The sequence below is a fragment of the Sander lucioperca genome, chromosome 9 (assembly GCF_008315115.2).
Source record: "Sander lucioperca isolate FBNREF2018 chromosome 9, SLUC_FBN_1.2, whole genome shotgun sequence".
NCBI classification, from domain to species: domain Eukaryota; kingdom Metazoa; phylum Chordata; class Actinopteri; order Perciformes; family Percidae; genus Sander; species Sander lucioperca.
Window position 1 is genome coordinate 34259261 of NC_050181.1, and position 13239 is coordinate 34272499.

At 39.6% G+C, this 13239-nt stretch overlaps 1 protein-coding gene across 2 annotated transcripts in view; it reads left to right on the forward strand.

Annotated features, from left to right (window-relative positions):
- Window positions 1-11701, forward strand: part of tep1 (telomerase-associated protein 1) — a 60453-nt gene extending 48752 nt beyond the window's left edge. For both annotated transcript variants that reach the window (XM_031298082.2, XM_031298083.2), the window contains exons 42-56: window positions 869-1117; window positions 1994-2145; window positions 3360-3467; window positions 3615-3719; window positions 5031-5160; window positions 5290-5375; window positions 5943-6069; window positions 6546-6676; window positions 7097-7218; window positions 8206-8346; window positions 8847-8946; window positions 9548-9659; window positions 9799-9881; window positions 10772-10876; window positions 11031-11701. In XM_031298082.2, the coding sequence (XP_031153942.1) occupies window positions 869-1117; window positions 1994-2145; window positions 3360-3467; window positions 3615-3719; window positions 5031-5160; window positions 5290-5375; window positions 5943-6069; window positions 6546-6676; window positions 7097-7218; window positions 8206-8346; window positions 8847-8946; window positions 9548-9659; window positions 9799-9881; window positions 10772-10876; window positions 11031-11150 (1871 nt within the window). In that variant the 3' untranslated portion in view covers window positions 11151-11701. The remainder of the gene's footprint in view (window positions 1-868; window positions 1118-1993; window positions 2146-3359; window positions 3468-3614; window positions 3720-5030; window positions 5161-5289; window positions 5376-5942; window positions 6070-6545; window positions 6677-7096; window positions 7219-8205; window positions 8347-8846; window positions 8947-9547; window positions 9660-9798; window positions 9882-10771; window positions 10877-11030) is intronic.
- The last annotated feature ends 1538 nt before the right edge of the window (window positions 11702-13239 follow it).

Genomic DNA, 13239 nt, shown 5'->3' on the forward strand with positions numbered 1-13239 from the left:
GATCTGATAAACAAACGGACAATAACTATTTTTAAAAAGGTTTAAGGAATCTAAAGGCGTTTTTCCATTACATGGTACCTGCTCGACTTTTTTGGTTTTCCATTACGAAAAAAAGTACCTGGTACCTGCTAACAGGTACTTTTTTTAGTACCTCCTCAGTCGAGGTTCCAAGCGAGCTGAGGCGATACCAAAAGGTGACGTGAAAGCGACAGACGGGGGTGTCCTGAACAAACCCGCTATTTTTAAACAGTTTAGCCAGCTGTTTTTTTTTTTTTTGCTGCCTCCAGCTTAATTTGAAACAAAATGTGTCTTCTGGCAACACACACCTTCGACGTTCTGTGTGTGTGTCGTTAGGTCACAGTAGTTTACTGCGGCGCCGCTTGTTTACAGTTCTGCGGAGGCTCCGGCAGAGCTTTCGCCGTAGCCTAACTACACACACATACATGGCCGGCTCGACTCACACACCAGCGCACAAGAATAAACATCAGGCCACTTTTACATAGGCTACATAGGCTACGGAGAAAGCTCTGCGTGGAGCCTCCACAGAACTGTAAAACAAACTCAAGTGGTCTGATGTTTATACTTGTGCGCTGGTGTGTGCATCGATACGGCATAACGACCAGCCACGCTGAGGTGGTACTAAAATCTGCAATGGAAAACGGACGCACAGTGTGTCGAGTCGAGGTGAGTAGAGTCGAGGCGAGTTGAGCAGGTACAATGTAATGGAAAAACGCCATAAGGCACTTAACAGGGTAATAGTTCAAAAGTCTCTAAAATCTTCTTGGCTATTAAGTCATGATAACATGTCAATGCGTTTCAGCCATTAAGGCCCTTGTCTAAGGATAACTTCTTCTTTTTTTAATCATAGGTGAGAAGATCTGGGACTCCACACTTGATGTGTCCGTCCTGAGCCTGCTGTGGGTGGTTTTGGACGCAGAGCAGAGCGAACCTGGGCTGCTGTTGTCTGGAGGGAGTGACAAACGCGTGAGGGTCTGGAAGAGAAAGGCAGGAGAGGAGGGACTGCTGGAAGGCCTGGAAATGTCTGGAATGTTTGGTGTGCAACCAGGCACCATCCTGGCTTTAGCACAAAACTCCACATACCTGGCGACGGCTTCAGGTTAGTGTTGCTGGCGGGAAAGTAAAAACATGACCGAGGGTTTTACAGAAATGTCATTTTACTGTTCTAATGGTTTCCACCGTAACATACCGGTAATATATTTCTCGTGTAGGAGGTGCTCTCTCCTTTTTTTTTTAAACATCCCTGCTATGAATGATGGGTGAGATGTATTCTGTGTGTGTGTGTGTGTGTGTGTGTGTGTGGTGAGATGAGTTTTATATATATGTTACAATGATGATGCACCTTATTAGAGTGGCTCTACAATTTCATTGTACTTAAATGCAATGACAATAAAGGCATTCATTCATTCATTCTTTTCTTTTTTTCTTTCTTATTTTTCTTTTTTTATTCCCCCAAAAAAATACATTCCACAAACAACAGAACAAATAAATGACAAATCAGGTCTAAGCATCAATTTAACAACCACACATCAAAGATAAAACAAATGTAGAAAAAAAGAAAAGCAAATGAATAAATTAATAAATAAAAACAAAAATGATAAGGTGCTTGAGCTTCCTTCCTTATTGACAACTCAGTTTTTTCAATAAACTCAGTGATCTCTCAGAGTAGTCAGAGTGATAGAAAAAAAGGGCACAAAACAAAAACAATAATTTAGATAAAGAAATAAGACAAACAGCCAGAACTCGCCATTGGTCCTTATTAAATACAAAACTTCCTACCAGCCTTCAGTTCTAATAATTTCCCACCTTTTCAACATGATTTTTACCATCTTCAATTATATTTAGAATCAATCCTTCCTAAATATAGTAGCGTTTAATAAACCTTTTAAATTGGTTGATATTCAAGGAGTGCACATCCTTCTTTCTACTCATACCTGTTTGATTATTTCCCCTTCTGTATTTCTCTTTGATTCAGATGACTTCACCATTGTTCTGTGGTTGTTGAGCGATCTGGCCCTCGACTCCTCCGTCGAGCCTCATGGCTTTCTGCGGGGCCACAGTGGGGGGGTCACCTGTCTGGCGTTCAGCCCTGATGGTGGACAGCTACTGTCCGGGGGGAAAGATCAGGTACAATGTGTGTGTGTGTGCTGTAGTGTTGTGACAATATTGGAATTTAGTTTTTTTTAAACAAACACTGACTGTATAGATGGGGAAAAAAAAATGTTATGCCACATGGATTTGAACGTATGCTTGATTCTAGGGTTGGACAATATGACACAGTATGCTGTGAGAGATTTTGCCATACCATTTATTTCATGGTTTGTCTTCCTTTGATATCAATGAGTGCACAAGGCCATTGTTGGCAATGTTGCAAATTAATCAATCAATTTATGGTAGGGCTGTAGATGGGGTAAACCCAGCCCGATCTGCTGGCGATTTGATTTCGCCCTGCAGCTCAGGCTGGAAACCTGTACTTTTATCTTTTCTGCTTCCGTTACAATTTTGCGGGGACCAATCACAGACTGGCTTATCCACCTATTGGCGGGTTTAACACAATGACGATAGAGAAGCGACCAAGCAGCTTCTTGTTTACATTCAACATTCAGCTATCGCTGATACGTCACCCGGATCCTTGGTCTGATTGGTTGAAGGACTATCCAATTGCGTACAGTCATTTGAACTATGCCCGTTGATCACGCCTCTTGTGCAGTAGAAAATCCAGAGCAGACTCCCCAGACTAATGTTCAGTCTTAAAAGATTGAGTTTGGTCTGGTGATAGCCAGACTAGTAGGGCTGTACAATTAATCAAATCTTGATCGCAATTTCAATTTTGGCTCCTGACGATCACAAAAACAATGTGATCGAGAAAAACTAATATTTTGCACCTTATGTTTCGCGAGTAAACTCTTCTTTTGTCTTGTGTTCTGAATGAAACGCACACTTTTCGCTCCTCCCGAAGGCTAAACTCACTCAGCCAACATTTGAATGTAGCGTTTATATTATTTGTTTTAAGGGGGAATTCGAAAAGTTCAATGGGAAAAGTATCAAGGGAAATTTCACAGTTCAAGGTGTTTTCACTGTTGATTTGTTTAACTGTCTCACTGTTTTTGTAAGTTTTATAAATGCAATATCTTTCCAAAAGTCAATAAGTAATCTTGTTAAATTAAAATAATTGTGATTATGATTTTTTTCCACAATCAAGCAACCCTAATTAATGGCAATATTGGATTATATTATTCATGATTTTTGCAACAACGGTCATTCCTGTCTGCCTTTTATTAATATAGATGTGGGTGGGATTGGACAAAATAACGCAGCATTGACCGGTGTCTTTGTTTCAGGCCCTGATGGTGTGGGATGTGAGTTTGTCTCCTGCCGTTCTCACTAAGTCGCTCCCTCACTCTCACAAAGACTGGATCACTGGCTGTGTTTGGACTCCAGACTGTGTGGTAAATCTTCATTACATTAAGAAAATGTAACTAACTGAGTTACAGGTCTGCTCCCGAATGGAGCTATTACCCGAGAGTCATATAACTACACTATACTTGTTATTCTTTATGTAAACTTGTCTTCATCTGCCTCCTTTTCTGTTCCAGATTAGCTCTTCCAACGACGGGAGGCTTTGTTTATGGGATCTGCAGGCAGGCCAGTGTCTCAGAGAAATCTCCTGGAGGAATCCTCTTACATCTGTCTGCTGTGTGGTGAGCAAATTCTACATTTATCCATCAGAGAAAATACAGGGTGTGTTGTTTCTTTCTCTCCTGAAACATCTTTATGCATTCAATTGTTGTGTTGGCGCAGTAAATAAGCTTGCGTAGTTCGTTTATAGAGATCAACAGTGTGGTTCCCGAAGTGAAAATCCCATTCATTTCCTCCATAAGGATTTTGATTTTTCAGCCATAATGTCTAGTCAGACTGACCAGCTCCGAGGTTGTGAAGCGAAGGTTTCTGCTCCTGTAGAAGCCAGAAGTCCATATGAAATCAACCTTGTTTTAAGAAAAAACATGTTTTTATTCGGGATCTTATGGAGAAATACTACACTTCCCACAATCCTAAGTGTAACAGCGACATCGCTGGAGCTCGCTGTTACCATGGAAATGTTTACCACACCCGCAAATGGCTAGTGAATTGCTATTATTGAAGTCTCTGATCATTGCTGTACACAGTCAATTCAATTTTATTTTATTTATAGTATCAAATCATAAGAGTTATCTCAAGACACTTTACAGATGGAGTAGGTCTAGACCACACTCTATAATTTACAGAGACCCAACAATTCCAGTAATTCCCCCAAGAGCAAGTATTTAGTGCGACAGTGGCGAGGAAGAACTTCCTTTTAGGGAGAAACCTGGGACAGACCCAGACTCTTGGTAAGCGGTGTCTGACGGTGCCGGTTGGGAATGTGATGAACAGTGACAATAATCGTCACAATAAAGATAATGGAACTATGACTAGAAAGAGTAGTTGTAGTAGTTCATGACGTAGCAGGGCACTGCAGGGCGTTACAGGGTGTAGCAGGGCACTGCAGGGCGTTACAGGGTGTAGCAGGGCACTGCAGGGCGTTACAGGGTGTAGCAGGGCATAGCAGGACATAGCAGGGCACTGCAGAGCGTAGAGCAGGACCACGGCGACAGCGGCAACCATGATTTAGGTGCCACCATAATCCAAGGAAAGCAGCTGGGCGAAAATTTTTTTTTTCAAAATGTTGTTTTCCAGCGAATCAAATGTTTTATGGTCATGTATGGTGATTCATCTTGTAGCCGGTTGGCTTGGCTTCAGGCTTGAGACTCTTTATAGAAGCATTTCATGAAATCTCGATGGAGATATTGAATGAGGAAAAACACTTCCGGAACCAGAGCCGTTCATAAAGTAGGCGGTCACTGTTGAGCTCCATAGTGTAGCGATTTAACTGCAGGTCAGTCTTTTTTTTTTCTCTCTTAAGACAGTATGTAGTAAACCCTCAGCCTCATTAGGGGGTTTCTGTTTTGACTTGTTTGGTGCTCTGTGTGCAGGGACTGTATGTGGTAGCCGGCTGTGCAGAGGGAGCGCTACACGTTTGGAACTGGGAAACAAACATAGAAATCTGCCACATTGCTGCACACAAGCAACGTATACACCACTGCTCTCTCCTCCCAAATACAGGTACACATCTTGGGAAATGAGTGCACACATACAATCATTTGTCTCTCCCTCTTTATTTCATATTGTACAATATGAGTCTTATTTAGAAATTATTAGTTCTTCATTCTTTTTTCCTGCTTTGTTTTTAAGACAAGAACAAAGACGTCAACCCAGAAGAAATGACTGTGTTCACCGCATCTGATGATGGCACAGTAAAACTCTGGAAACCACTGCAGGTCTGTCGCTCAATATCAAATGGGGGAAGATGTGGTTTTTTGACAATTTAGTAAAAATAGTGCAGTGCCAGTTCAAAATGTGCCTGTTTGGAATGGGCTGATTACTCGGCCTCCTGTGTTGCTGCTTGTAGCTTTCTTCAGAACCATTGTACCCCGAAATAACTTCCAGAAGGCCCCCAAAGCACTTAATATGCATGTAAACTGTATACTACTGACTTAACTGTGTATTTCTACTTTAGAGGAAACATTGTTCTGCTACATAAAACTGACAGAGAATGTTGCAGATTTAGATTCTACTCACAAAATATCACAATTAACTATTTATTATCCAGCATTATGTTAGAGTTGAAATCAAGTAAACATTATGTATGGCGTTTTGACCATACAGCATAGATAAAGCGCCTTGTGAATGTGCGCTTTTTTATTATTTGTTTTTATAAAACTCAACCTATAACACATGTTGCAGGGCGGTTCACTCAGGCGCAGCGCGGCTGCAGCTCATCTAGAGATGTCCCCTTTTTTTTAGTCTGTCACTTATTTTAAAATTGTTTTTGTCTTTACGTACAGGTGGAACACTTTGGCACCTTCCAGGGTCACAGCGGTGCAATACAGGGAGTTGCTCGCAAAGAAGGAGTCCCAGAATTTCTTACCGTTTCCGAAGACTGCTCATTGCGATGCTGGATATGGGGAATGGGTAATACTTTATATTCTGCCTTCACATAATATCATTAAAAATGAAAAGGGTTCACAATGGATACTCAGTCAGTGTGCACTCATGAAATGCATGTATATGTATATATATATATATATATATATATATATAAAACAAAAAAAAATAAAAAATGCTATGTAAAGCCCCTCATGTTTTAATGCACTTACCTGACTTAAAATCATTTTTGTGTATTTTTTTATAAAGCTTTGTTTCTAAATGAGATATTAATGAGTCTGATAGGACTGCACAAATACAGCTGAAACAATGATTTGAGTATTGTGTTCAATATTGAGATCTTGATCATCATAATTACTCATCTATTTTTTTGGGATTTCACTAATAACACACAGAAAGAACATGGTTACCTGTAGTGTACTGTGTGTACCTCATATATGGTGTGTGTGACCTTTTTTATTTAGAAAACTGTCCCAGTTCACCTCTGTGTTGTGTTTTTTCAGAGAGTCCTCCCAGTGTGACAGGCCCGGTCACAGCTCTGTGCTTCTCTCAGACAGGGGATCTGCTTCTTGCTGGTTATGAATCCGGTTTGCTGGAATTATGGCAGCGTAACACTGTGGTCGGCCACAAGCAGGTGAAGACATGCACAAGAGAAAAAGGGATGTACACTGGACACACGTATGTTTGTGTGTGTGTGTGTGTGTGTGTGTGTGTGTGTGTGTGTGTGTGTGTGTGCTTGTTTTACTATATTCCTGGGGTCCAAAAACCGGGGAATACAGTATACTTGTGGGGTCTGTACAGCCTTGTGGGGCCCAAAATGCTGGACCCCACAAGGTTAAAGGGCTGTTTGAGAGTTAAGACTTGGTTTTAGGATTAGGGTTAGAATTAGGTTATGGTTAGGGTGAGGTTAAGGGTTAAGGTTAGGCATTTAGTTGTGATGGTTAAGGTTAGGGTAAGGGGCTAGGGAATGCATTGTCAATGACGGGTCCCCACAAAGATAGTGAAACAAACATGTGTGTGTGTGTGTGTGTGTGTGTGTGTGTGTGTCTCTCAGGCTTCAGACAGCACGGTGACAGCGATCTGCTCCATGCCTGATGGCCAGTTTGCTGTAAGCTACACAAAGCTTGCTGTTGATGTGTGGAAGCCAGTGTGGGATCAACAACACAGCACTGCAAGGTAAACAGCCGCCTGACTACAGTAAGCTACCATACATAATACACTACTTTTTTTTATTATTTTATATTTTTTCAACATTTATTTTGTCATAAGTTATGAACAAATTCTCATTTACAAGAAAGGCTTCAGGAAACAACACAAGAATGCAACACAAGAAAACAACAAACTTTTAGTGATACCAGTGTTTGTTGGGGAGGAAATGCAAATCATCAGTCTTTCTCTCTGTTCTAAATGTGAAAATAGTGGAGCATTTTTACCTTAAATATGCTGGTATTTGAAAGCAGTGATAAGCTGTGCTTTGAGAATTACACATTCTCATCATTAATGTGTCAAAATGAATACATTATTATGAGTGTCCCATACTTGATAAAGGTTACTGCTACTACTTCTACTCCGCTGCATTTCATAGAGAAATATTGTACTTTTTACTCCACTACATTAATCTGACATCTTTAGTTACTAGTTACTTTACACATTAAGATTTTTACACACAAAACACATTTGTAGCTGATAAAATCTAAAGTTTTATTATAAATTTAATTACCCAACTATACCTACAAGTCCAGCTGAAATGTTTAGACCATTAAACACTTTGATTGACAGAACTGTTAATAAAATGGATTTTTCTGTATCAGTACTATTACTTATAATACTTTAAGTACATTTTCCTGATGATACTTACATAAGTAACATTTTCAATGCACGACTTTTAATTGTAACAGAGTATTTTACAGTGTGGTATTAGAACTTTTACTTAAGTAAAGGATCGGAATACTTCTTCCACCACTGATTAACACCCTGCACATCCATCTTTCTGCAAAGTAAAGCGCAAACATCCATGTGACGACAAACAAAACCCATTTTGGGGATAGAGGGTTAGGGTCAGTTAGTTAGTTAGTTCCATGGAGACTTAGAAACATGGAAATAGATCAAAGAAGTTGTGAGGAGTTAACTGCTCTGTCCATGTGTTTCTGTTTCTGCTCCCAGCCTGGTGAAGGTAACCACGTACACAGTGATCGAGACCGTGGTCCGCCTCCACTTCTGCTCCGTCCTGATCGCCGTCGAAGACTCTGGAACCATCTTAGACGTCGCAAAAGATGCGGAAAACTGGACCAACACGATAACTAAGTACTTATCAAAATCTTTGTCCACAGTTTTCAGCGTGGTTTTAACAAATCTTTATTTATAAATTTTAAAAATACCTGCATTTTTAATCATTATATGTATAATATATAATATGAATTAGAATTTTTACCTTGTTGAATTAAAGCAGAGGAAATGTTAATTAAGACAAACCCATTTGTGTATATATATATATGTATTTGTTAGCTTTTTGAGGTATTTTAAATCAAATTTGGTGACTGGCTTTTGTCACTTGAAAAAACATCCTGTTTACAATAGCCCAGTTAGCTAAAAGTGGTAAATATCGGTCATTAAATGCACGATAATTTAACAGAACTTCATAGGAGCTCTGTATCCTTAAGCAGGATTTAAGTTACTATTGACACAGTTCAGCTCAGTTGCTGTTTGGTTTTATTTCTTATACACTGAGGGGGGGTATATTTTTTTAAGCTCTGAATAATTAAACCAACCTTAAAGCTCGTTTGTGTATTTGTCTTTTATTGCAGCTGGAACAGAAGTGTCAGAATTTTGGGGATGATCAGTAACGACGAGAAAAGCATGTGGCTGGTGGGCGAAGAAGACGGAAAAGTCCACATTGGCTTCGTTGTGAGTTTTTGCCCAAATTCTCTCTAAATGATACTCATATTATTCACACCAAAGACATGTTTGATGTAGCTCTCAGATTTATTCACGAAAAGAAAATATATGATTGCAAATTAAATGATACCACCTGGCAAAGAACAATTAATTTTTTCTCTGTCAAATCATTCCCAACATTTTATTTACAACTGAAGTCAGGAAATCCAGTTATGCTTGGCGCTGATGGCTCCGCTCTTGATAGAGCTCCCTGGACCATGCAGAAACCCCCCTGGGTATAAAAAAAAGAGTGAGCCAAAAGAAAGACATTAAAAACCATTTTAAACGATTAGTCATGTTAGGACTCTGAACTAGAAAGGTGGAGGCTGGGGGTGGTGGAGGCAAAGTCTTGCCAGCATCAGCAGTGAGTGAAGCAGCGTCAGTGTAGCAGGGATCAGTGAGGAGGGAGTCGTATATAAAAGGACCGCCTTGATGTGAGAATACCTGTGATTGGTGTGTGTCTGATAGGAATTATAATTCAATCAGCGGGCGAATGACTTCCCTGTCCTGCATGAACTAACGCTAAGCTTAATTTGATGTTGATTGATGCCTCTGTCCTCTCTTTCTTCAGTTTGCCATGGGCCCCAAAAGTGTTTTGAACACAGCTTTCAGCTCAACGATCCTAGAGACGGAGGAAGAGGAGAAGAAGGGGAGCCCGATGACAGCTGGAACTGTGGACAAAGGTTCTGACATCTATAATGTGTCCGCTGCAGCGGTTACAATTACTACGCTTACTACAAGCATACTTCTACTCCTGCACATAGCAGCTCTCAATGTATTGGTTTATTGCGTGATTATCCAACATGTTGTACGTTCTTTCAGAGTTTGTCGTGTGTGGAGACGTGAACGGCAACATGTGGTTCAACCAGCCTCCAGAGTTTTCCTCGTGGAGTAGCAAAATATCTGTAAGGGCTGAGAGACTCTGAAACACAACATAACACATTTAGCATAAAAAAAACCCCGCAGCATTTGCTTGAATGAGAAAACTATAGATACATCTGGTGAACATCTACATATAGTATAGGTTTTAGTGAGGTATTGCAACTATCAACAATGGCTGCTACATTGTTTGATCATTGATTATCATTGATTTTGTTAATACAGTTTCACAAAATAGTAAAAGATAGTTACTAGGACAGCACTCCAGTTTTAATATTTTTATTGCGACACATTGGACATTTCCCAGCTTGTGCATGCAAATACAACACGCTGAGGAAGTGCGCTGCCCGAAACATCTGTTGTGTGGCAATAAAAATATTAAATTGGAGTGCTGTCCTAGTAACTTTATCTATGGCTAGTCACCTTTAGGATCCAGCACCCTGCCTTCATAGCTTTAAGTGTCTATGTGAGTTGAGCGCATCCAGTCCCATTTTTTTTTTTACAAAATAGTAAAAAGAAATGCCCATCACATTTTTCTATAGCCCAAGGTGACGTCTACACATTGTTTTTTGTCCAACCAACAGGCCAAAACCCAGAGATATTTGATCTACAACAAATCCTCACATTTAAGAAGCTGGAGCCACCAAATGTTTGGCATTTTTGCTCAATAATCCATGATTAGAATTGTTGTAGATTAGTTTTCTCTTGATCGACTAATTGTTTTAGCACTACTTTGACCTGTAAAAAGGCCTACATTTCTCAAATTCTACATTTCGCCACAAATCTTAGGTACTGTAACTACAAGAAGAAAAAGGCATCTGCCTGTACTGTCTGCCTGTACCAGCAAGGACATAGAAGCAAACATCAGATATAATTAGCCGTTGTTTTAAGCCAGGGCTTTACTTTTTATCCCCAGGCTCACAGTGACAGGATCAGTGTGCTGAAACTCACTGAGCGCACCATCATCTCCGCCTCCTACGACAGGACAGTGAAGCTGTGGGACAGAAACACCAAGAAACAAGTACGCCAGAGTCTTAAAAGAACAGTTTGACATTAGGAGAAATATATTTTCGCTCTGATGGATCTCTTCACCTTCATTTAAAAAAAAAAAAAAGTAGTCTGTCTTCCAATAACTATTTGCCTCGTGTGCTCTCTCTTTCTCTCTCTCCCTCCAGGTGGGTATGTTTGTGTGTGGAGGTCCTGTTCTGCAGTTAGAGGTCAACCCTAAAAAATCCACTGAACTGGTTTGTGGTGACGGACAGGGAAAGCTCTACTTCCTCTCCTGGAAAGAATAATCCTCAAGACATTACACACTAACTTCAGCATTTACTAAAAACGCTTAAATGCTACACTAACCAAAGATTGGCAATAATGTTTTACTTCCTCCTTGCTTCAGTGGCGATGAATGTGCAATAAATATATTAAGAAAGAATAGGGTGGGGGCGGCATATAAGCATCTATTTATTAGTTGCAAATATATATTTACAAGTGCCTTTAATGTTTATGGCAAAACAAACTTGCAAATGTAACAAGTATAAAAATCAAGTAAGAATGTAAAGTTCAAGTTCAGTTCAAGTTTTGTGCTAGCTAAATTATGTAAATGTTTATTTTATTTGAAATTAGATAGAAAACACTAGAAGATCTTTTGTTTGACAATAAATTAAATGTTCAAATCTGCACTTTGTTGGTTGGTTTAATGTTGTTTTTTAAAAGACCAAATGAGAAAACATCAAATATTGTATGTAATACTTTCTTCACATTCTATATTCTATATTCAATAATAGATTACTTTAATAATTAGTAGGACTTCTTTTATATTAGCGAGGCAGTAAAGGGCATGGTGACATTCTTGTTATTGTCAGACTTTTGTGTGAATGTTTGTATTTAAAGTAGGGATGCACCGAATCCAGATTTTTGGGGTTCGGCCGAATACCGAATCCACTGGTTAAGATTCTGAAGGCATGTTGAAGGCATGTTGGGTGGGTGAAATTAGAAAGCTAACGTTAGCTAACGAGCAGCAGCCGGCCGTTCAGTCGCTCCGCTCCCACTGTAGGGAGACTCATTTGCCAAGAGAACAGCTGACGGCCCGGGAGAGGCACTGTCTGGTTAACACAAGTTTTTAGCTGTGACTGCCCTTCCTTTGCCGTACCTGAAGTTGCTGCATTTTGGCTGCTGTCTGTCTATGTAAACACCTTCCCGTAATCAACGGCGGCGTCATTACGTCGACCAGCATAGCGCGCGTAGTGCAAGCGTAGGGTTCGGTGGAAAAAAATTCTAAGGTTCAGCAGAAACCCCCGTCAAAAAGCCCAATATTCGGCCAAATCTGAACCTGAATGCTGGATTCGGTGCATCCCTAATTTAAAGGTATTTTCATAAAATTGCTCTTTGACTGGAAACTGCGTGAGACCCTTTCAGCTGAGAGACATCAGTGGCAGACATGTAAACGGCTTATCAGCTAATGCTTTTACAACTCTGTTATCTGCACTCAATTGATTCTGTTATATTGACAATGGGTCACATTTAGTGCAGTAAAACATGTTCAGTAAATAAAACTACAAGCAGTGTTGCACACAGGTTTGAATGTTTAACCTTAAAATGAATAGAAATGTGCACCTTAATGAGACATTAAATAATCACACAACATACTATCATAATCACTTTCTTTTTCTTAGGCCATTTCAACAAGATTGTCTTTATTTGAACACATACATTGACCTGCATTTCGACTACACACGTATAGCCTGCTAACAAGAAATTATGCAATGTGTGTTATGTCGGGCAAATCCAACTGCAACTGTAGAAATCTGCCAATTAAGCGTTTCCCTAAGATTTTATAATTTTCACCAATATTTATTTCTGTTTCACCACCACATGCTATTCATTATTTATTATATTTATTATTTATTCATTATAAGCAATGGTTTTTGTGGGAGGGAGAATAAACAGCATACTCAAAAATCCATATTTAGTATGCATGCTTTCTGCTTTGAGTATACTTTATTTTGTTACTTTTTTCTTTCCAGTGGTGGAATGTAACTAGTAGGCCTACATTTACTCAAGTACTATACTTCACTGCATTACTAATTCTAATCCAGTGATATCTGAAATGGGCCATTCTGCATAATGAGTAGGTACTTTTACTTCTTGAACTTTAAGTGTATCTTGATAATAATACTTTTTTTACTTTTATGTACGATTTTTTAATGCAGGACTTTTTCTTGTAACAGAGTATTACTACTGTGTAGTATTCCTACTTTTACTTCTAAAATCTGAGTACCGGTAATTTTCTTCACCACTGTAGCTGTGCTGTGTGGACTCAGCGTTAGCAGCTAGTGATGTTTGTAGCCTTGGGGCAGATAAAATAGCAGCAGCAGCACTTGAACG